Below are 23,995 nucleotides of genomic sequence, written 5' to 3' on the forward strand. Positions count from 1 at the left end.
AAACGTAAGACTGGAGTTGTGGATGCACATGTGTAGTTAGAAGGTAGTATGCTAGAGTCACAATAATTTCAGGACACAAAGCAATGCGATGTCCATAGGCAAATAACACCTGCACACACACACACACATATATATATATATATATATAAAAATTAGACCTGCCAACGCAACTGGGGAAAATGGAGACCTTTTCTTTCAGTTACTGAAACTCCTGGCCTCAGTAGAGGTTTTGGTCTAATGGTGCACTACGAACCTCTCCAGCCCAAACGCGCTACCAGAGCCACCATGTGCCCATCCAGGCGGACACGCCTGATGCAACCCCCAGGTGTTGAAAGGGTGCAAGCCTCAGGGCCCAGGGCCCAGTCACAGCGACGGTGCTCGGCTGGGGCTGGCCAAGGGTGGCTGTCTCCCACTCGAGGGAGACCCCACGCCCCCTGAACCCCCTTAGCCCTGAGACTTTTTTTTTTTTTCCCCCCCTCCCGACCGTCGCTGCCCGGCGAGAGCCGCCGCCAACCTCAGACTCTCTCGGCGGTGGGAGGAGCTCCCCGGGCGGGCGGGGCGCTGTATCGGGCCCGCCCGCAGCCGCCGCCGCCGCCGCCGCCGCCCCACTCGCGGGCCCGGGGTGGGAGGGAGGTGAGTGGGGGGGGGGGGCCGTGGCGGGGACGGGTCGCGGAAGAAGGAGGCGGCTTCCCGCCGCCGCGGCTGCGTGTGGCAGCCTGGAAAAGGCGTCCTTTTCCCGTGGGGTGCATTGCCGTGCCTCGCAGCTGCACGGACGGCGTGGGCGGCCGTGCCGTGGACGCCGCGAGGTTCCGCAGGGCCGGCCCCGCTTCCTCTTGTGCAAGGCACGGTGTGCTGCCGGCCGGCTCTGAGGGAAGACGCTTTCCCAACATCCCCCCCCCCCCTCCTTTTTTCCCCCCACCCGTGTTTTTTTTTTAGCACGGTCTGTGCTGGTGTCCCTTACCTCGGTCCGTGGTGAGGGACCGTCCACCGAGTCCTTTCTGCATTCCCGGTGCTCGGGAAACCGGGAGGAGATCGCCAGCGGACAAGGTGGAGGATGAGATTGGGGTCTCTCGTGGCGGGGGGTGGCTGTCACGGGCAGGGACACGCACCTCAGGGCTTTCATCGCCTGCTTTCCGTGTCTCTGCGGCTGAGGTGGTGCCCACGCACCATCGTAGTCATTTTTCTCGCCGTAACCCTGTCCTCCTGCTTCTCCGGGGCTTCGGGAACGGAGCTGCTGTCACGGTGCTGGGGCCAGAGCTTGCTCGATTTTAGGAGCGGGACTGTCTGTCAGTGCTGCGTTGGGTGGTGAACGGGAAAGGCCAAACACTAATTCATGCATCGCTCAGCTTGCTTTTAATGTGAGTCTCCACATTAAGCTTCTGACCTTTCCAGGAGCTGGTGGCGGGGTCATTCCAGCTCTAATGTTTGCATATGCAGAAGACCAATATGTTTTCCTGATTCTCAAACGATCTCCATAACTCTTTCCTTCATGTGCTACATATGCACAGCCTTGTAGGAGCCCCAGGCCACGCTGCATTTGGCCAGGCGTCTGTGAATTATTTTTCGGTGGGATGCAGCAGTAACAAAAAAGGTCTTTTTCATTTTTTCCGTACAGCAGGGGAACTTACAAGACCTGAAACGAGCTCCTGTCAAACTGGAACTCCAGTGACTGTGCAAGGGAGTGCACAGTCTTACCCTTACTGCTGGGTTAAGCCCTTAGAGTGTTTTATATGGATCGGGCACAGGAGTCTTTTTCTGAAGCCTGACTGAGTAACTTTGTTCTGTCTGGCTAGGGAATTTTTAGAGTTTTATTTTTTAATGTGAACAGTGGTGATTATCTGATATGAAAGCAGTAAACAAACATCGCTGGGTTTACTGTGCTTATTCTGGGCACAGTGTAGCACAATATTTTGCAATTGGGAGTGTTGTGAAACTGGTTTTCAGTTGGTTGGGAAATACATGTGACTGTGTAGCTGAATCTGCCAGGAAACTGCCTGGCTAATTCTCTCAATTTCCTTGGGTACGTGGAAGAGAATGACCCACCCAAACCCTTCCCATTCCATAGTAGGTACCTGCTCTTCAGCTACGGTCTCTGTACACCATCGCAGTAACTGCAGCCTGCTAAGGTGCAGCGGGCAGTATGTCAAACTTCTCTAGGTTCCTGGATTAAAGGTCGCTCAAGCAAATGTAAATATTACTTTATTGCACTGAAAAACTTTGTCATCTGCATTATAGCCCCGTAGTGGGGGAAGGAAAACCAAACCTCTGCTTAAAATGGTAATTATTTATACTGCACACAAAATCTTAGGAGCCACACTTCTGCCCCTCTGCAATTGCCAGCACTATTTGCTGGATTCCTTAAGTGGGTGCGTGGAGCTTTAACAGCACAGCAAGAAGGGAGGGAAGGGAAGCAGTCACAACAGAAGGCTAGGGAGACATGATACGAGTTAGATTTACGGACTACAATATACCTTGTTGAAGGTCTCCGGAGAAGAGCAATGGATACTGGACCGTCTCTTGAGGGAGCGATGTGCCCTGTGGGGAGCAGTGAGGCCGTCCCTTTGCGCAATGGCAGAGCAGAGTGGGCTGCAGTTGTGGTTGGCTAACTGATGCTCAGCTCCGGTGTGATTTCCATGCAGGAAAGAGGGAAGGAAAAGCCAAGGAGTCTCCATGCAAACCAACCTTTGAGAGGGAAGCCCAGGTGCCTAGAAGGCACAGCAGCATCGCACAAGTGTTGTCCTTCTGTCCTTGGGGCGCTCGCTAAAACTGCCCCCTTCTCACTGCGTCAGGGTTGTAGTCTTGGGAAGCCCTTTCTTCTGAGGGTTGGAGTGGGGGACTGCTCCCGGGGAGGCTCACTAGGGTCAGTCTTCAGCATGGATCTGAGCTCACATGCAAAGCAGAGGAATTAGTCAGGAAGACACTCCAGGAGCAGGAGTTGCCACATACGCCTGCATTTTGCCTGCTCACAAACAGCAGCCAAAAGCTTTAGCACAGCCAATGTCTATGGGCTGAGAGCTGGGATGTGCTGGGACGTTGCTGGCACAAGCATGTTCATTTTTTCTCTGCTGTAATTGGGTCTTTCCTCCCATTTACCAGAAAGGGAACGACCTGCCTTATCTTACTTGCTTACCTGACCGTTGATCAGAGAGTCTGCCGTACACTCAGTCACAGGAAAAGAGAGATCTGCGCTGTGGAGGGGCTGTGAAGAAGGCAAGTTTCCAGCTACTTTTGCCACTGCGTTCTCTGTAAAGCTCCTGTATTACTCGGGTGAGTCTGCTGGGGAGAGAAATCCAAGATTTATAAAGACGGGTTCAAGCTGCAGATAGGGAGAGATACTCAGAAGTTGCTTGTTTTAATTTACTTATCCTTCAGCTGACTTTGATCCTGTGTTGATTTAGTGATGGAATAGTGACTTTTCTGGGAGCTTTCCAGGGGGAGAACCAGTGAAAAGCTAGGACAACATCAGTGTTTCATCCCTTGCCATTCAAGGGGAGCAAGGACCAGGCCTTCTGCTCCAGGCTAGGAAAAACAATCCTGAGTAAGTCTGGGCAGGTAAAAGGTAACAGCTTTTGGTCCTGGGGCATATGTACAGTTGTAACTGGAGCAGTGGAGCCAGTGTTATGTTTTCTAGCTGACTCTGAGTGTATGAATCTGATGAGACACTTTTCTGTCTTGTCTCTGCCTGCAGAAGGTTAGGATGATCATGTTCTTTCTCATACCAATGATCCACTTACCTCAGTTGTGTGGTCAGGAAACTGCCATTTTAAAATGGTGTAATCATGCCAGTGCAAAGCCTAGTGAGATTGCAACTGTACCAGTATAAAAAAGCCATGTACTTTTTCCTCCTACTGTCAAAAAATGGCTGGTTTTCCTACACATGTAAAATTAAAAGGTATAAATTTATTGACCAGAACCAAAAATTTTTAAAGTAGTTAATTATCTTTTGTGATTTGAAGGCTATGCTCCAACTAAACACAACTTCAGAAAATGAAATTCAGAGAATGAGATAGCCAATGTAAGAGCTTCTGAAATAATACTTGATGTAACGAGAACAGCACAATGGTTTATTCACTTGCTCTGGATTATGTCTCTTGAGATGTAAAGTCATTGCCGTGTTTCTAGGTATAAGAACTGTGTCATTTCTCTTAAAAACACCTTTATTTTGGATTAGAGAAACAAGAATAAATAAGAATGAGCAAAGGGGCTTTTTGGTCAGGGAGACCAGCTGTTACTGGCTCCAGTGGTTTGAACAGGTACTGAGTGGAGAAGGCCAGAACGGGTGCTGACACGCACTCTTCAGTGATGGAAAGTTGCAGTAGGCAGAACACAAACCCCGCATTGTCTCCTGGCTGCACACACAACCATTGAGGCAGCATCTAGACTGGCTCATGTCTAGACTCAATTTTAAGGACTAAACTTCTTATTCCCCTGTGTTGTTTTATCAGACCATTTGTCTCCCCGTAGCTCATTAGAACCTAATTCAGCTCTGTTCATAAGAGTGGTGGTGCACATGAGTCATTAAAGTGCAGTGTATTAAAGAAGAGCCTGTGTACTGGAACTGCCAGTGGTTGTGCTTGTCTCTGAGCTGCTATGACAATATTGACATGAAGCAATGCCAAGACAACATAATACCGTTTGAGCAAAGTCCCAAACAGGAGGTTGTTGAAAGCGGTACTTAATTTGCAGGCACATGTGTTTGTTTGTAGCCAGCTCTGAAATTTGTATTAAAATGGATTTCAGTTTCACAGTCTAAAGGCATTGACACCCCCTCATTAACTCAGCTGTGGGAACAATGCTTATGCTACCGAAAGACCTTAGGGACACGCTGTCTTCCACTTCTTGGTTTGCATAAGGAGGCTGCAGTGTTTTCAAGAGCCCCAGTTACTACCATGATTCAAATCATGGAGTGGAGGAGACACTGTTGGGTGGACGATGCAGGCAGAAGTCCCTGGCTTTTCAGCCATGGGAAAGCAGGTGCCTTGCATTGTGTTTTGCAGTGTTATAACGTGGACTGACAGATTTTCCTTTTTTAATCCTGTCCTCTAGTGTTCCTGGGTCTGCCTTTTCTCTCCCAGGATGCTGAGAAGAGTCCTGTGTACAGTGTTGTTCATGGGAGCCTTGCCATCACTGGCTGAAGCGTCCCAGGGCCACATTTCAGTGGTCTTGCTGGGAGCCACAGGTGATTTGGCCAAGAAGTATTTGTGGCAGGGTCTATTCCAACTCTACATGGACCAAGTGAGCAGTGGCCACAGCTTCACTTTCCATGGGGCTGCACTGACAGCTCTGGAGCCGGGGCAGAGGCTGATGTTTGATGTGCTGAAGAAGCTGACCTGTCCCCCAGACGAATCTCCCAACAGGTGTGCTGTGCTCAAGGACCAATTCCTGAAGCTGAGCCAATACCACCAGCTGAAGTCTGCCGAAAACTACACTGTGCTGAACAGAGAGATTGAAACCCTGCTTCGCCAGGAGGGGCTGAAGGAGGCTGGAAGGATCTTCTACTTCTCAGTCCCACCATTTGCCTACACAGAGATTGCCCGCCACATCAACAGCAGCTGCAGACCGCCTCCAGGAGCCTGGTTGCGTGTGGTGCTGGAGAAACCTTTTGGCCATGACCTGGAGTCAGCCCAGCAGCTGGCTGCAGACCTGACAAGCTTCTTCAGAGAAGAGGAGATGTACCGGGTGGACCACTACCTTGGCAAACAGGTGAGCAGCTTGCAATGCGCAGCCCCCTGCCAGGTTGAGGGACTTAGTGCCTGGGAGAGTGTTGGGTGTCAGCTCTGCATCTAATGAGAGAGTTGTTCCCTTCTCGAATTCAGGCAGAGCCACTGAGTGTGCTCCCAAGCCTCCATTTGCTTATGGAGTCCTGTACTGTTATTCTTGTCCTGGACTGTGCTGCTGTCCCTCCTCTTACAGAGCAGAGGAAATATGCAGACCAAAGCAGGGCTTTCTCCCATTAGAGTGATGAGGGTCCCCTTTCCAGTGGAAAGCCAGGGTGTAGGGGTGAACTGTGCGTGTGCATGAAGGAGAGATGCAAAATTCATCTGGTCTTCTCACCAAGGTCAGGGCTTTGATTTCGCTGAATAAGCAACGCCCTTTCCATCTCACGGTTCATCCATCTCATTACACACAGGCCTCTCTGCTTAGCCATGGCTTCTAGAAGCAGTTTTTAATTTGATATGGTATGGAGCTGATGGGATGTTAGTTTTGCGGGATGCTTAGGAGAAGGTTTCTTCCTGCCCTGTGCTCCATTCAGGGCACGGAGGACTGGCTGCTGCAGGGACAGCTCAGGATATGGAGCTGCATTGTCCCAGAGGGAACGCGTTCAAGGGCATGCCATCCTTGTTTTAGAGGAATGTGATGCCACATTTTGAAAGCGGCCTGTTCCAGCCATGGCACTGTGGCCAAATTTTACTCAGAAGGTTGCATGTCCAGCTGCAAGAGAGGGGATTTCTTCTCTTTTTTTTTTTTCCCGAAAAGAGCAGATGGCTTTGGTGGTGTAAGCATCTGATCTGATGTATTTCAGCACTTTGGAACTGTACGTTAGTCCCAGGATGGTCTGAGTCAGCCCTTTGTCCTTTGATGGATATAAACTGAGTGCCTTGCAGTTTGTAGTTCAGTCTTTTTCACATGCAACCTCAAAATCTCTCAGAAAGACCTTTAATGTCTGCTCTGTACAGTCATTGGAGACCCCATTGTGCATCACTGCAGGCTCTCTTGCTGATTTTCCCTGACCCACTCTGCTCTCTGCTGTGTGGCATGTCTGCTGACGCTCCAGAGCTGGCCACATCGCAGTGCTGGATGGGGCAGTGAGGCAGAGATACTGTGGAAATCTGGTGAGTTTTTGTTGGGCCTTTGGTGAGTTTTTGTTAGGTCTTTGATTTCTCCCTTCACAGGCTGTAGCCCATATCCTGCCTTTTCGAGATCAGAACCGACAGTTTCTGGATCCAATTTGGAACAGACATCATGTGGAAAGAGTGGAGATTGTCTTGAAAGAGACGGTGGATGCTAAAGGTTGGTGAGGCGAGTGTGCAGAGCTAGCGTGAATAAGTGAGAAGGAGAACTGGCAGGTTCATTAATTATGTGAAAGTGGCCCTTGAGGTAGTGCTGGTGCAGAAACAAAAAAGAGCAGATTAATGATATGTTGCTCCTTGGAAATAGAGAGGGACTGTCTTACATTTCCTGTGCTAGGGACTGACTCACTTCCAGGTAGTGTTGCTGCTTCCAAGAAAAGATTCCCATTGCAGTTCAGCTGGGAGCAGGGGCAGAATGCCCCACCTTTTTCTGCTGCAGAGCTTTGGGGGTGTTGCACCTAGCTGTCTATCCCAGATCTTGGTAAAAGGCACTGGATTTGGAATTGATGCAATCTAAGGCCACTTCAGTTCAGTGCTGCAATAATCTGGTTGTTGTGAAACAACCCTTTTGTATTCCTGTCCTGTTAGCTGCCAAGCTCACGCTGAGTATACATTTGCGCTATTCTTTGGAAGATGCTCTTGCATCTTTTGCCTGGATGTTACTCATATCGGCTAGCCGGTGTCAGTCCAGGTACCTAGGTGAGTCTGTGTTTGCCTCTTTCTTTCCCTTCCTCTCTGTAGTAAGAAAGAGCATTGCAGAGGGAAAATCCAAGCCCAGACTTGCTAGCATGGGTCTCCTGCTGAAGGACACGGCTGCAATCTCTCCCTGCAGTGCTGCAGCATCCGCTCTGCAGTGCTCAGCATAAAGCACTCTGGGCTGGACTGCCACCCGCAGCACTTCTTGGGTTGTCAGGCGCCCTCAGTTCTGCAACATCAGGATTGCTTCTCCACTCGCTTTACCTCCTCTTCTATCTTCCTCCTCCCTCCCTCCCTCCCTTCCTCCCTTCCTCCCTTCCTTCCTCAGCCACCACAAACTCAATTAATGCAATTTTATCAAACCTAGAGTAATCTTTGGTTTGGCAGCCCAGACGTCACCTGGGCCTGTTTGTGGCAGAGGGATGCATTGCAGAGAGATTTAGGGAGAACTGTGTTGTCTGTGCGTTGCCCCAGCTACACCCCGTGCCCTCCCTGCTCTGAACAACTTCGTAATTTTTCATTTGACGTCTTTTTTCCCCTGTGCGGCTTGAGCTGGCAGCCTGGCTCCCAGCAAGTCTGCAGCATTGATTACATTAATGAATGTGCCTTTGGATTAGAACAAGGGAGATAAATGTATCAATCAATAGGGGAAGCCTATGGCCATGATACAGTCTGCAGTGTGGCAGACAGAAAAGGCATCTGTTTGAGTCACTTTCTTTATAAGTGCATTGTCCTTCTCCCCCTTTTCCCACCTGCATGAGAAGTCAGGCAGGGAAAGAGAAGCAGAGCTTTGTGCATGAAATTTTGTCTCTCAAAGGCATGGCTCAGCCAGAGCCTTCTGAGGACATGAAAACCAGTGGAAAAGAGGCAGTGAAAAGCAGTGCTCCTTGCCAGGGCCCAGCTTCAGCTGTTCTGTGGACCTGGTGTGTAGCTATTGAGCTGCTGGGGTCCCTGCTCTGACCCCGTTTTCCAGGTAGTATGTCAAAGCTTTTGCATAGAACTGCATGTTGTGTGGAGTCCCAGGGCTCAGGTGCTGTGACCTGTGGGGCAGGAGTGTCGGGGCGAAGGTTATGCGGGGGCTCTGCATCATGGTGTATGTGGGAGCTTTGAGCTGAACATTGCTGCCAGTCACTCACCGCAGCTTCTGAAAGCACAAGCAGTCCAAGAAAGCAAAGCTGCCTTCTGCTTTGTGTACTCAGGACCATCGGGCAAAAGCGTTACTCCTGCTGGGTTTAGGCTCTGTAAGCACCCAATAGGACCATTATGTCTGGCTCTGTGGAGGACAAGCAGTCCTGCAGGAACCTTTTATCTTTATTTTAGTAGCAGAGACATTTGGGAAGCCCCTCTGCAGGGAGATGAAAGGCTTAGAATCACAGAATCGTAGAATGGTTTGGTTGAAAGGGACCTTTGAAGATTATCTAGTCCGACCACGCTGCCATGGGCAGGGACATCTTTCACTAGGTCAGGTTGCTCAAAGCCCTGTTCGACCAGAGCTTGAACACATTCAGTGGTGGTACATCCACAACTTCTCTGAGCTCGATAGCTTCAAGTTAATTGTTGGGCCAGGAGAAGAGGAGCTTGGTGCAAACTTATTAGGGCTTGCGCTCTTTGTTCTCCTTGCCACACACGTTATACATGCGGAGGGCAAGGCTACAAGAAAACCACATCAGTTTGCCAGCATCTTACCTCCTCTTTGTCCTCAGGCCGCACCAGCTTCTACGAGCAGTATGGAGTCATCCGGGATGTGCTGCAGAACCACCTCACGGAGGCCCTGATGTTCCTGACCATGGAGCTTCCAGCCAACGTGAGCAGGGCTGAAGAGGTGTTGCAGTGCAAGCTGCAGGCCTTCCAGTCCTTGCGGGGTCTGGACAAAAACAGTGCCGTGTTGGGTCAGTATCAGGCATACGCCAGCCAGGTACAGGAGGAACTGCAGAAGGCGCAGGACTACATCAGCACGACGCCAACCTTTGCAGGTGAGAGTTTGGTCTGGGCCCCGCAGAGAGGAGTAGTCTAGAGCTGAGGAGAGCAGGAGATGGGAGTCCTTGCATGTTGATACCAGCTCCGTGACTCTGGACCTCACTGCCGACACGGGGATTTCACCAGGCATCCACCAGCATGGTAACTGGGAGCTGTAACAAGATAATATTGTTGTCAGGTTAGTTAACTAACGACCCGGTGAATGGGAAGCATTGCATAAGAGCTAAGTCCCATTATTCCTGATAAGATCTCTGCGTTATTTTTAGAAGTGGCCTGCAAACTCCTTTGCCTTTCCATAACGTCGAGTTGCTCTCTGCATCTGAGGGGTAAAGCGTTGGCAGTTCTCTGTGATTAGTAGACCGCAAGGCCATCTGTGGCCATGCTGCATCTTCTGACCATTAAATATTTTGTCTGAATGATATTCGTGCTCAGAAACTGGTCTCCTGCGAGATGAAAGGAGGCTAATCAAGTAGGATACCTGGGAGGAAGCACAGCAGGGTAGCTGGAGAGCAGTTATTCCAGTGATGTCATGGAAGGGCTGAATGTGGAGGAAGAGACACAGTTAGAGGCCAAGATTTCTGGGCGCTAAGGAAGGAGAATGATGTGTACGTGGCAGAGATCCTCTCAAATCTGCTTGCTATTCGCTTTTAATTTGGTAGCTGACATCACTGTCATTTCAGGTGTGCTGATTCACAGCGACAGCCTGCGTTGGGAAGGGGTCCCTTTTCTCCTCACTTCTGGGAAAGCTCTGGATGAGCGGGTAGGTTATGTCCGTGTTCTCTTCAAGAACCGGGCCTACTGCACTCAGAGTGAGACTCTGAGGGATGCTGAGCACAGCCAATGTAAAGCCAAGCAGATCATCTTCTACATTGGGCACGGCGCGCTCAACGCCCCTGCAGTGCTTGTGAGCAGGAACCTTTTCAGGCCTGTCATGCCAGAAGGCAGTTGGAGAGAAGCGGTGGGTCAGTCAGACCTGCACATTTTTGGACAACCATTGTCTGACTACTACGTGTACAGCCCCGTGAAAGAGAGAGATGCGTATTCTGTCCTCATCTCCAACATCTACCATGGCAGGAAGGACTTCTTCATTACCACCGAGAACCTGCTGGCCTCCTGGGCGTTCTGGACGCCGCTGCTGGATAGCATTTCCCAGCAGCCCCTCCGCCTCTACCCTGGGGGTGTGGAGAACCAGCACCTCTTAGACTTTGAAATGGAGAGTGGGGAAGTGGCGTTCACGCTGGCAGAGGCAGTGGAACTGCTGAACCCCAACAGGCTGATGCCAAGTGATTACAGGACAATCCAGTCCAAATTTCGGCAAAGTCCCCTGGTCTCAGCGTGGTCTGAGGACCTGATTGCCCAGCTGGCTTCTGACATTGAGAAGATAGCAAGCAGGACTGTGGCACGCTCCGGGCAGTTCCATCTGGCACTGTCAGGTGGCTCAAGCCCGGTGGTCCTATTCCAGCGGCTGGCAAGACACCATTATGCCTTCCCGTGGAAGCACACCCACATCTGGCTGGTAGATGAACGCTGCGTCCCTCTCACCGACACCGAGTCCAACTTCTTCAGCTTGCACAACCACCTCCTCCAGAGTGTCAGGGTGCCCTACTTCAATGTCCACCCCATGCCTGTGCACCTGAACCAGCGGCTCTGTGTGGAAGAGGACAGAGGCACGGAGCTGTACGCCAAGGAGATCGTGGCCCTGGTGGCCAATGCCAGCTTTGACCTGGTGCTGCTGGGGGTGGGCACTGATGGGCACACTGCCTCGCTCTTCCCCAAGTCTGAAAATGGCTTGGAAGGGGCTCAGGCTGTGGTGCTGACTGAAAGCCCCGTCAAACCTCACCAAAGGATGAGCCTTAGCCTACCCCTCATCAACAAGGCCAGGCAGGTGTTTGTCCTGGTTTTGGGGAAGGGCAAGCACGACATCACCATCCTGCTCAGCAGAGTGGGCCATGAGCCAAGGAAATGGCCTATCTCAGGTGTCAGCCCCAGCTCTGGCCAGCTGGTGTGGTATGTGGATTACGAAGCCCTGCTTGGGTGATGCCTTCACGGTGTCCCTCCTCCCTTGTCTGCGTGGCCCTTACAGCCTGGATTTTCCTACACAATGTCCATGTTTTTCTGTTGCCAGCAGCAGCTTCATCTCTGACAGACTCCTCTAACCTTCTGGGAAATCCGTGGCCTGCAGTGCCTCTGACATTTGAGCCCGGAAAGCAGCTCGGCTCAGTGTTCAGAGCTAAGTAGGAGCCAAGAGCCCGCTGCAGCATTTCTGGCTCTGCTAGGGATTCTGACTGTGACTTTGGACAAATTACCTCACCTTGAAGTGCCTCAGTTTTCCCTGTCAGGCCTTTGTGGTTATTAGCATTTAACTACCTCGCAGGCACTACGGGGGACTTGTTAAATTAAGTACCTGCCAATTTTTTTTCCTTTTTTTTTTTTTTTATAATTCTCAGGCTAAAAGACAGTAATAACATGTTCATCCTCTGCCCTGCTCAGTCTGGCTGGGACAGAGTCGTCGTCTCGGTAAAGCGATGGTTCTGTGCACATGGGTGTGCAATCTTGTATGTGCAGCCCATCTTGGGGTCAGCTAGCCACTGACTATGGCTGTGCTCTCCTGGAAGCACAGACACCCATTAGCTTTTGTGGCATGTGGCCCCTAAATTCTGACACTGATTTGTGAGCTCGCTGCAGTCCTGACTCTTTGCAAATTGCCCAGCAGCAGAGGCTGGGTTTATAAGCAGTAATTTGCTGCTTTCATTAAGTGGATAGCTGATGCCATGGGGGGTGGAGAAGGAAGACACATTGCTTTTTAGGCTGTGGGAATAATGGGGACAGGGTGAGGAATGTGGCAGTTCACAGAGCTGTTATTTGCCTGCAGTGCAATAATTATTGAGGGAAAAGCTTGGTGTTTAGAGGCGGTGTTTGGGTTTAGCTAGCAAAGAAATGTTTTCTTTAACTGTCTTTCAGTGTCTTATTCTCTGAAATGAACTTTTCTCTGTCCTCAGAATTGAAGCTTGCAGTGTCATTCAGTGGCTTATAAAATTTCTACGGGAGGCGGCTTTATAAACTGTCAACGTATCCATCATTAGAGCAGGCATTAAGGTAGTTACAGTGTTTGCGGATGGTGGTGGGGTGTTTGAACTCAAGGACGCTGACTTCTAAGGGGAGGTAATTTTTTCTGTGCGTATCTCTTGGGCGCACAAAAATAGCAAATTGCATCTCTGTGTTGACAGGACAACGTTAAGTGGTTATAGAAATGTATAGTGCCGTTGCTTACAGGAAGGGTTGGAGACATCTAGTCCTACCTAGAGACCCCGCTCTCCCCTTCCTAATTTTCACCTTCCCAGGATGCTGCCATGCACAATGGCTATCTCTCTGCTTTCATGATATCCCCGAATGCTCCGTCATCTTCTCTAATGGGTAATTTGCCACAGCACACCAGAGTGCAGCTTTTGGTAAGGGATTCATGATGGCACGAGATGGGAGAATCTGAGCTGATGGTCCATGTGGAGGCTAGAGACAAACCCACTCAGCTGGGGTGGCACCAGGATGGGACAGACCCACTGCAGGAAGGTGGAACACGGACAAGGTACTGGCTGCCAGCAGGGATGATTCTGCATAGGAGCAGAGGCCACGTTCAAGGGGATTTCTCTCTTCTTCCTGTGAATGCTGGCCCTGTTTCTGCAGAGAATTAGCTGTGTGGGGGTGACCTGGTGGAGATGGTGGGGTCTGAGGTGACCCAGGGACCGAGGGCTCAGCAGGGACCCCGATGCTGACAGGAGATGGCGCCCGGACCCCGAGAAGCAGCAGTAAGTTGTGTGCTGTTCTTTCAGCAGGGTTGGTCTGAGGCTGTGCCAGGCTTGGCCATCCTTCCCAGCCCTGGAGCCTCACAAGGGAAAAATAAGATCCTCAGGAGTTGGACCTGGGAGTCTGGTGACCCCTTAGGGACCCGAAAGTCTGCACTATAGGGAAGAAAAGGGACTTTGCTTTAGAAAGCTGGGCGATAGGCATTGGCTTCAAATCCTTCCATGCACAGGGATCTGCTGAATCCTAGCGATGAAGATGCAAATCCAGGTACAAATAGGTGCTACAGTCCGATAGCACATGAAGCAAGGTGGGCAGGTCTGTACAGCCTGTGCTCCCAGGTTCCTGAGTTCTCGCCATTCAGCGTAATGCTTATATCAATGCAGAAATCAGAATTGTTGTCCTCTGGTAATGGCACGGATAAAAGTGCACTGAGCAAGCTCTAGAGAGCCTGTTACTCGTCAGCAGTCCCTAGGCAAACAGAGCCAGAGAGAACATAACCTGGCAGAAGCTATGTGCAGCAGGAAAAGGCCAAATTCTCAGGGACTGGCTGTGATTTCTGGCCGACACCCTCCCCCACCTTGCAGATGGTCCAGAAAAGCTGCATTTTACATACTGTATTTGACTCAGCTGAGCTGAGTTGCACTGATGCGCATCACTTTGCTTTTGCATGGGAAAGGAGGAGAGTTGTGGTGGTGTAGCTTTCTCAAAAGCTCAAATGCAGGAGACACACAAGTGTCTTAACTGGTCCGGTTTGACAACCAGGATGGCTGGTTATGCATCTTTTGTGTGTGTTTGTGAGTAAGTTTGCTCCTGCCTGTTTCACGGTTACAGGCAGGCTTAACTACTGGCACAAACAGCCAAGGGTGAAAATAAATCACAGGGGAAGAGAGTAGCATAGAAAAGTGGGAGGAAGGTGAGCACTGCAGGTTCCTTGCTGCAGGACTTGCTTGTCAAGTGGATATGCTGACAGTGGAGTCTGGAATAAAAACATACCCCTAGGAGTTAACTGGAATAACTCTTCTGGAATAACTCTTTTCGTAGATGAGTGCTAGCAAACACTGGCTCCAAAATATACCACAGTGGCTGAAACAGCTGTGCAGAGGAAGATGTTTTAGGTCTGGTATGTCCATAAATTCAAACATCATTTTTCGTTTTTAAACAAAAATAGCCATGTTCACTTCATTCCAGTTCTTTTGTGTTTGGTGTGAGGGAACAAGTTTTAATGGAAAATTGACCTATGCGAGAATAAATTTGTTGTTATGAATGACACAATTTATTGCTACTTTACAGATTACTGTGGTTTTGGTGTTTTCTAGTTACTGCACACTTTCTTGTTAATATTTGGCTGGTACCTTTTGAAATAAACACCAATTTTAGAGAGGTTTATTTGCACTTTTAAATAAGCATGTGTTTTTTTTCCCAGAGAGCCGCTGTTCTTTTGCAGCTGAAAATAGGGCTCATATGTGAAGTTTCTAATGGGTCACCCCAAAATTCATCCTAGATTTTATTAAAATCCAGTAAAAGCTTACACACGTTTTTGTTGGTGAACATAGGTATCTGGGTTGTTTGTTTGTTTGTTTGTTTTTAACTGGTGTTTTTTTTTCACAGTTCCTACTAAACTCTTTAATACTTAGCATTTGCCAAATGAAAAACAAATATTTTTAAATGTATAAAATTTGTGACTGGCAGGAGAGAGACTGCGGATGGGAAGAAGGGTTAAACGAGCAACAAATCTGATGAGGAAGAATGGTAGAAATCCACTGGGCTATAGGCCAAGGAAGCAGTGCTATTTTTATTTTGTGAAAGCTATTAATAGGAGGTGTGCATCTTCTTGAGAGCTTGTATTAACCTTTATTTGCAAAAGCAACTCCATGGAGTAACTTCCTATAGTCTATTTCTCCTGGTAGTGAGTATTGATACCAATTTTACTACTTTTGTAAATGGCAAGTGCATTCCTAGAATTCAATGGTATGATTATTTATATGTTTTACAGAAAACTAACACTGGAAGTAATTCATTTTTCACTTCAACTTTTATAAATCAAGTTGTAAAAACTTATTTTCCCACGAGTAAAGTTTTGTGATTCATTTCATGGTGTGTAATGAATAGAGAATTATATTTATAAAAAATAAATAGTTTTTAACAAAAGCGTCTTTGAATTTCTTTCAAAGATTGGTGGTCATTCTGTTTTTTTCCTGTCCTCTTGAGGAGTGAAGTTTTAAAGTTCTAGTTGTACAAAGAGGAGAATGTTGAATTTTCTGTAGTGTGAAACCAGCAGTCTTAAATGTTCACTCTGACTCTCTTTTTTTTGTGTATCATCCAAACAAGGCCAGGACTTTTCAAAACAGAGGAACAGCCAAAGCCCTTTTAAGGTGAGAAGATGGAATCACCCAATACTATGCAGGGTCCTGAAATCGCCAGGCCTTAGGAAAGTCTCCACTGATCCACATTTACTCCCTGAGTTGCATTTCCATAGATACTGTCACCATAGTACAGAGTTGCTTAATAACATAGACTTTATAGAGCTGCATTTTTAACTATAATCTATTCAAGATCTGGGAGCTGAGATTATGCAGTTGAACTTCCAGAACGAGCTGTGCTGTGACTCTGGCTGGGAAGGCATTACATACGGTCCCAGCAGGGAGGCCCGTCCTCTGGTTTAGCTGATACCCAAGAGTTCCTGTCCAGGACCAGCCACCACCTCCTGGGTGAAAGGCAAGTCTGTCCTGGCACCTCTGTTACATAAAAGAAAAGGTGCAGCATGCCACGGAAAGAGGAGGAGGAAGACGGCAATTTCATCCTATTGCCCCAGGGGAAGGCTTCATTTTCCTGGCAAGAGGAGGATAGGAGGATTTAAATCAGATGTTTTCTTGCTGCAGTCTTGCTGATTCACAAATGCTAGTTCCCCTGAATGCAGCTGAAAGGGCACTGTCATTCACAGACTCTTCTGGGCGTTCAGTGGATTCCCCGGGCTGCTGATGTAGCAGAGCATTTCTGTAGTACCAAGTGATGGTGGGTCTTTTCCTCTTCAGTGTCCCAATCCCCTGCGGTGCTTCCTTGGGCGTCCAGGTAACATTGCTATGACGTGTGTATGATACTTTTTGATGCTGTTGGTGATGCTGAATTATCTAAGCAACCCACGCGTTTGAAGATGGCCATGCAAGTGAGGAGATTTAACAGTCACGTCATAGGGCTGGGACAGTGTTTTCCCATCCAGGTCAGGAGTGTTTTCATTCTAGTTTAGAGTTTTGTTCCAGTTTAGAGACCATTGCACGTCACTGAAGAGAGATACTCCAAGCACTTACAAGATTAGTGAATCCTCCCCAAGCACAGAGAGCAGAGGCAGTGGTGGTAAAAGCAGCAAAATTTTCAGTGTCTTAACACTTTTCAAAACAATTTTTTTGTGCTGTGCTTGACTTTTTCTCCTTCGGCCACAGCTCAAGGCAATCCTTAGGAGGATTTGTGCCTCTGGATTGATTGCCTGCCTTAGTAGGGATTTGGTTTATTGCCTTCCTTTCCCCAAACAGATGACTGAAAATGTGGCCGTTGCCTAAAAAGGGGCAAGAAAGGAGATGGAAGGGAGAGAGTGAAAAACAGTACATTTCAGGAGCCAGAGCGATCCCAGAACAAGCTGCCTTGTGAAATGTCTGTGGGTAATGTGAATCGATCCAGTTCATTCCAGCTGCTCCCCCTGCAGAGAGCTGGCATGATGTCCTGTAGCAATGCAGCACCAGGTTCTCCTGCAAGCACCACTGCAGACTGTGCCAGGCCTGTGCCCTCAAGCTGCTCCCTGCGGCGGGACATGTTGGCTCTCCTTTGACAGATTGGTCTACAGAGAGGAATTTCCCGCAGAAACTATGTCCTGGTGGCGCTCTGACCAGACATCGCCTCATTTTTTCCTTAAACAGGGCTCCCTTTTTGTAGGCATCTCCTTATCCACAAAACAATCTGGGTCTTGTGTGAATGATGTTTGGCTCGGAGCAGCGTTGCTGTTGCTGAAATGAGACCTGTGCACAGACACAAACTGTTAAGCAGGTTCTTTTCTGTAGATCCCAGCCTATTTTTAACAGGATTCAGGCATTTTTCTCATGCTTTGCTTTTTTAACGTGGGCAAATTTTACGGACTGGCACAGTACTCTGTGTATTTGAAGATTTGGGGAGGCTCCTCCCTGCTGCTCAGGGAGAGGAAGAGAGGGAGATTGTGAGATGGGAAGGGGGTGCAGAATGGGAGCTCAAATATGTGTCTCTGGCTGAGCTGTGGGGGACTGGAGCTGCAGCCGGTACCAAGTTTAGCTTATTTCCCCACATGAAGAAGGGAAACCTAGGGTCAGATGCTAGGGAAGAGGGCAGCCTGAATTCAGGGAGAGGGAGAAAATAGAAGGAAGAGACCAAGTACTCTGTGTCTGTCTGAGGTGTGCATATCCCATCTGGGAATGTGCTTGCGGGATAGCCCTGGTTGATGTTAAACAGTTTAATTTGGGAAAAGCAAGAAGTCCTCAGCAAAGGGGAGGGAAAAAAACATGGGTGACTAGGATTTATCTGACTGCGTGGATCCTGCATCATCCCACAGCTTTCTAGGGAGCTAGTCTGGTAGCGATACAGCATCCATGCTGTGTGCCCGGTGTTAGGATTGCTCGGGGGTGGGAGGAGTCGGGACTCCTTCCTTGCGTTCCCAGCCCCATGGGAATGGCTGGTCCATGGTTAGCAGGAGAGAGCTCAAGGGGCAGGACTCTGCCACTGACTCACTGTGGGTGAGTCACGTTGCTTGCCTGAGTTCCCCTTTCCTCTCGCTATGCAGCAATAGTCAATTAGCTGCCTCACGGGGATATGAAATGTTTGGAAGTGGCCAGAGGAACGCTGCTGGAGGAATGGAGAGCTTTATCCTACAGCGTCCCTGTTGTGCGTATCAAGTCATGTACATCGCACAATTATCAGCCAAAGTACTTGCCGGGAACAGCAGCAGTCAAAATCTTCAGCACAAAGCCAGGGCCTGTTCTTACTGCTATTATCTGCTGCAAGCAGATGCTGCCTGGCATCTCCTTTCCCAACAGCAGCATTTTGACATGGCCAAACTGTCTGACAAACAAACCACCCACACGCTGCAGTGTTTTGACTTGCAGAGGGACATGGCTGCGGATGCTTTTCCTGAGCTTCTCTCTGGAAGTACTTAGGTGTCTGTAACTAAAAAGGTGCTCTGGAGGCAGGCATGCCAGCAGCAGAGGGTGCTGCTTGCTCATGCTGCAGGAGCCGGCGGGAAACACTTTTCCCAGCTCTGTCCTGAAAAGGGAGCTTTTCCTAGAGGCACAGACCAACACAGCTGGGCCTCTGACACCAACTCTTTTGCTGTCATTCCTTGAGCTGCACACTGCACAGAGATGAGCACTGCTCTCCTGTGGCACAGCGAGCTCTCTGGTCAGCCTGCTCTCCCGGGAGCTACTCCACAGCTGCTACACCTGTATTATCCTGGTTGCTACCGTTTTCCGTTCATGGCCCTCCATCAAAAAGGCAGGGAACTCATTTTTCTGCTTCCCCACTCCCAATGGCTTCTCATGCACAGACTGCGACCATGTGCTTAGCACCCTACATACAGGCTTGCGAGACACAGTGCAGTAAGCAAAAAGAGTGTTATGATGTGTCCTTTTTACTGCTGACAGTTGTGTTAGCCAGTAAAGGTACTGTGATTTTAGGGGGGTGCTCCTGGCATGTCGTCTCATTAAGAAGTAGTCATGTCTGTAGCACATGTACCTCAGAGGTAACTGGGCAACCAGCTGGTGTTGTAAGGGTCACTCCGAGTTGGAAGTTTGTAGAGTATTTTCTGCATCCGACTGCTCCACAGTTACATACGTCCCATTCTTTAAGGCAGGCGACTTCACATACAGCACCCTGTGCTGAAGCGGAAAGGCAAAGGAGCAGTGACAGGAGACATCACAGCAAGGCCCTGCTTTCCAGGTGAATGTAAAGCAAAATACCTGGATTCCACTTTGTTTTGGATAAAGGGTTTCATTTCATTCAACAGCCTCATTTACTTGTGTTGCAGAGCGCAAAGTGTTGCGTTGACTGTGCCGACATCTGAATTCCCAAGAAGAGACTAACTAAAAGGAAGATGAGGGGTTTTTTTTCCTGCCAAGGGCCGCTGGGGGACACCTCTTTTTTCCTCCTCCATCCCACTCTCTTTTACTCCCTTTTCCACCACATTGAGCCATCTTCCAGCTGAGGAGAGCTTGTTGATTGTCCTCTAAGCAGGCTTGGCAGGATTTCTACCTCATGAGGCTGCTGTTTTAACAGTGTCTTTCTGTGTTCTGCTGCACACTGGGTTACTTTGGCTTTGTTGCTGTACATTACAGACGCTCATTGTTCACTATCTGTTGCATTGTCTCCCTTAATTCCCACAGGCAGAGCCTGCATGCAGCACGTACATGTTTCCGGGCAGAGTGTTTGCTGTCTCTCTCTCCCCCTCTCCCCAGGGCATAGAAAGCTGCATGTTCTCTGCCTGCCTGTCTTTATACAATCCCTCCAAATGCAAAGCAGTAAGATCCCCTTTTTTGCTCTACAGTCTACCAGCCTACTGGTACTGGTACTGCTGCAAGGTTAGTATCAGTCAGGCATAAAGCACATCTACATAGTCTGTACCAGCCTGAGTCCATGCTCTTAAGAAGGATTTAGATGCTTCACTTCAGACATTCAAAAGGAACCCATTTTTCATGAAGGCGGATGCTCATCCACTTCCAGACCCCATAGCTAATCTACAATACTGAATGCTGACCACAAAAAAGGAGGCATGCCAAGTCATTCCCCCTCCCACCTCCCTTTTAATAATCTCAGCATAAATTCACAAGGATGGGAGCTGGAAAAGTCTCTTCTAATCCAGGCTCTATCCCGTTAGTTTTCCAAACAGGCTTAGAGGGATTCCACTGCAGGCCATAAACACTGGCATTTGTCAGTCACCCCCCTCTGCCGCTGTTTGCACTGTTGTTTGAGACGCAGACAGTATTCAAAGCAAGTGATTGAAGATTAGCAATTCCTGCTTCTTAAGGAAGCAAGAAAGTCAAATATTAAGGAAATAAAAGGAGACAAGATTCCATAGGAGCTGTGATCTCATCTGGCGAGAAGCCACCACAAAGCTGAAAAGTCCTGCTTCAGCACTTGTCACGTCTGGTTTCCTCCAACTTCCCTGCTGCTCTTACACCTCCTCCACCCCGTTTCTCCCTCTCACTGTAAAGAACAGGGATCTCTGTTAGAGCAGGAAACCCTTGCACACCTCGCACTAGTGCACAAGAAAACGCAAGACTGTGAGTAGCCCTCAGACAAAAGAAGCTCACATCTGACAATGGCAATATGCTGCAAGGTGCTCAGGGAGAGTTCACGGGTCACAGTGCTGACCAGCGCTGGCAGGCAGATAACACGGCTGCGGTGGAGTAAGCAGAGCAGCTGAATTCACAGGCAGACGAAAGCCTGCTGAGTTTCCTGTACAGTTCTCAGACATCCTTCACAACTTTCTTGGACTCGGTGATGACATGTCTCTGCTGCTGCAGAAGGTGCTCATGCTGTGCTGACCCTGGGGAGCGGTGGCTAGGCAGGCCAATGAGAACCCGCTTTTGAGCCTCCATGAGTGAGATCTTGGGCTTCCCTCAGGACCCTGGCCCTGGCCATTGCTCTGTTACTCCCCTAGGTCACAGCAGATGGGCAGGAAAAGGTCTGGGGGTAAGAGGAAAATTCCCCATCCACATCTGTAGGCATCAAGAGCACCAGTCAGGTTCTCGCATTACAGCAGTCTCCCACCTTGGCGGTAATGAAACAAAGCATTTAAAGTAGGTGTACTTTAGTAAGTGTAGTAGATTGATTTACTGTAGAGGAGAATCTGGTCCACAGATCTCCAATTCTAAGCAGTTTTGGAGTCTCCCTAGACAACACTTCAGTTTGTCTTGATCTCCAGTTAACGTATGCCTGGCACATTCCTCTAACATCTTTGGCATTGGCAGAAGAGGCAGGAGTGGAGATCAGCTGGAAGAACTCTCCACAAAGTTGGATTCACACAACAAGCTCCAAGTGTGCTGACAGAAAACACTGGAGCCGGTCTGCAGTGTCAGAATCCTTCCTCATCTCCCTCACAGCAGTATTTACAGGGTCTCTGGGGGAGTATGGGCCCCCAAGGTTTGGCTAACTCTCCAAGAACTGAACAGTAATCTGCAGGAAAAGCTTAAAGGGGGAGATTTTCACAACATGCTTGGGGCACTATTGCTGAAGAACTTCTGCTGAAATTAGCGGGGAAAGTTGACTTATATGGGAGCAGGACCAGGTCAAAGCGAAGTAGTTTTGAAAACGCTACCCAAACATGTACGCATTTAACATAAAACTTCTCCTATTTCTATCTTGCAGGGTGTGAAAGAACATATTTGTGCTCTACCTACAACCTCCCTGGTGTTTCTGGTCAGCTAGAGTAATAAATTCATTCTAATGTGAGTGTGTTTTTTTAGTGAACCACAATGGCTGGCATAGAGCAACTATTCCCCAGGGACTTCAAAATATGCTTAACAAATTAGTGCCTCGATCCTGCAAAGATATGAATGAACATATGAACAACTTCCTATGCATGCACTGTCCCATGGAGTTCAGCAGAATTTCTTTCCCTGCATTGGCCTACGTCCTCTTGCGGGATTTTTTTGACTGCATGGCCTGAAAGGGGTGAGGAGGAGGAGAGTGTTCAGCAGGCTAGCTACCCCACCTTTAGCCTTCACATTACATTAATTTCTTCTGATTCTTCTGACAGTTCAGTGGGTTCAGCACTGGACTCTGCCCCATTATATGTCACCGAATGTCCTGCTGTGACCACCGGGCTGAAGAAATAACCTAGCAGTGGGGGAGCTCGTGGCCCCTGGGGACCATGCAATTTCCCTTCATCCCATGCACAGCTGGAGGATTTTTTTCCTTGTAAGCACTGGCATAACTAAGTTGTACATTAATGCATGGCCCGTGAAATGTGACAAAAAGCCTGTTCAGCCCTCAGCAGAGTATACGTCCCTCTGCCAGCCTCCCCAGAGATCCAGCATACGTATACACCCAGGAATCACCTTCCTCACTACTCACCTCCCCACTCCCTAAGAGGAGCACAGCCAGGAGAAAAATGGCTGAGTATCCCATCTAATTAACAGGTAGGTAAGGAGAATGCACTTGCACATTTATGGTTGAACCTTGTTTGAATTAAGGCCCTGCGCTGGCAATGAAGTTCAGCCAAGATGAAAGCAAAATACTCTGGAAGTAGGGACATAAAAATGAGGACACACAAATGAACCCTGCTCTTTTTTTCACATGTCCCAAGACGATTAGTGATGAGAACTGGTCAAGGCCCAGTGTTAACGTCCAACCCCCAAAAACCGGTAACCTCAGCAGCATGCAGGGGCATTCGTTCCGTACTGACTCAGATGGCAGGCTGCCACCTCCTGAATCATTCACACCACTTCCTGCAGCTCTTAGGTGGTCCTTGGAGGTATCCCATGCAATATGGCTTGCTTAATTTATGACAATCCACTGGTTTATAGCTCCAAGCAGTATTGCTACAAACAGACTCTTTTTGTCTGGGAATACTGAAAAATGAATCATCTCCAGAGACATTACGGGGTGAAATTTGTCCAGAAAGTTGCTTTTCTCAAAAAAAAGACTGAACAGAATTGTATTTCCTTGATTTGTTTTGGTAAACAAATCAATTTTCAAAAGGCAAACACACGTTCGACGCGCAAATATTGCAACATCGCGTCAACCTATAAGGTCACCGAGGATGCAATTCATTAGAAAGTGCCTAGCGCGTCCACAAGGCAAAACCCAGCGTCGAGCCTGAAACCGGCTGCTATTTTTAGCCATTCTTAGAGCAAGCAGGGCAGTGAAGAATCAAACGAGCCCGACTTCACCCAGGAACACCGCCGGCGAGTCCAGCCTTTATCTCCACCCGGCCCTGCTTGGGACGGGGCGGTGTGGCAGAGCCACAAGCTCCCGGTAGCCGGCCCCGCTCCGCCGGGGCGGCGCCAGCCGGCCCCGCCGCTTCCCTCCGCGGCCCCGGTCCCGCCCCCCCTTCCCGCCGGCGGGGCGGGGCGGGGCGGGGCGGGGCGGGGGGAAGGGGCCCGGGCGGAGCCGCTGGGCCGCGCCCCGGGCCGGGCCGGGGGGGGGGGGGGCGGAGCGGGGCCGCCGCCGGGCGCTATTTGGGCCATGTGACGGGCCGGGCCCCGCTTGCCGCGCCTGGCGCCGGGAGGAGCTGGGCTGTTGCGGTTCCAGCCTCCCCGCCGCGGCGGAGGAGAGAGGCGGCCGCTGCTTCTTTCTCTGCGCTCCGCTCCGCACCGGGAGTAGCCTCCGGCGGGGCCCGGCCCCGGTCGCTGCCATGGTCCGGCCGGCAGCCTGGGAACGGTAGGAGTCGGGGGTGGTGGCGGCGGGGGGCGGCGGGCGAGGCGGGCGGCGGGGTGCCCGCGGGGCCCGGGCGGCTTCGCGGCAGGTCTTCCCCGGGGTGGCGGCGACCGGCCCGGCTTCCCCTCCGTCTCTCTCCCTCCCTCCGCGGAGGCGCCTCCGTTCCCAGCGGGCACGGAGCGGGTCTCTCCTCCCTGCTCCCCTCCCGCTCGGAATGGGTGCCAACGTTTAAAAAAAAAAAAAAAACACGACCCTAAAAAAACCACCAAGCGCCAGGCTGG

The 23,995-nt window shown here is 49.7% G+C and overlaps 2 protein-coding genes across 5 annotated transcripts in view; both read left to right on the forward strand.

Annotated features, from left to right (window-relative positions):
• The first annotated feature begins 577 nt into the window (after positions 1–577).
• On the forward strand, positions 578–15,473 carry H6PD (hexose-6-phosphate dehydrogenase/glucose 1-dehydrogenase). Of its 4 annotated transcripts, XM_075027321.1 has the most exons (7): positions 581–633; positions 937–1,047; positions 3,097–3,267; positions 5,047–5,703; positions 6,894–7,011; positions 9,251–9,520; positions 10,205–15,473. In XM_075027321.1, the coding sequence occupies exons 4-7, from the start codon at positions 5,077–5,079 to the stop codon at positions 11,560–11,562; spliced, it is 2,373 nt and encodes a 790-aa protein (XP_074883422.1). In that variant the 5' UTR covers positions 581–633; positions 937–1,047; positions 3,097–3,267; positions 5,047–5,076; the 3' UTR covers positions 11,563–15,473. The 4 variants fall into 4 exon arrangements, with proteins under 4 accessions (XP_074883419.1, XP_074883423.1, XP_074883422.1 ...); XM_075027318.1 differs by lacking the exon at positions 937–1,047 and having other exon boundaries at positions 578–633; XM_075027322.1 differs by lacking the exon at positions 937–1,047 and having other exon boundaries at positions 578–633; positions 3,097–3,210.
• An 8,050-nt stretch (positions 15,474–23,523) lies between these two features.
• SPSB1 (splA/ryanodine receptor domain and SOCS box containing 1) overlaps positions 23,524–23,995 on the forward strand; it is a 39,154-nt gene continuing 38,682 nt past the window's right edge. Inside the window, exon 1 of the mRNA XM_075027323.1 lies at positions 23,524–23,717. The gene's annotated coding sequence lies outside the window, so the exon portion shown is untranslated. The remainder of the gene's footprint in view (positions 23,718–23,995) is intronic.

This window comes from Buteo buteo, chromosome 5, assembly GCF_964188355.1.
Source record: "Buteo buteo chromosome 5, bButBut1.hap1.1, whole genome shotgun sequence".
Taxonomy (NCBI): Eukaryota; Metazoa; Chordata; class Aves; order Accipitriformes; family Accipitridae; genus Buteo; species Buteo buteo.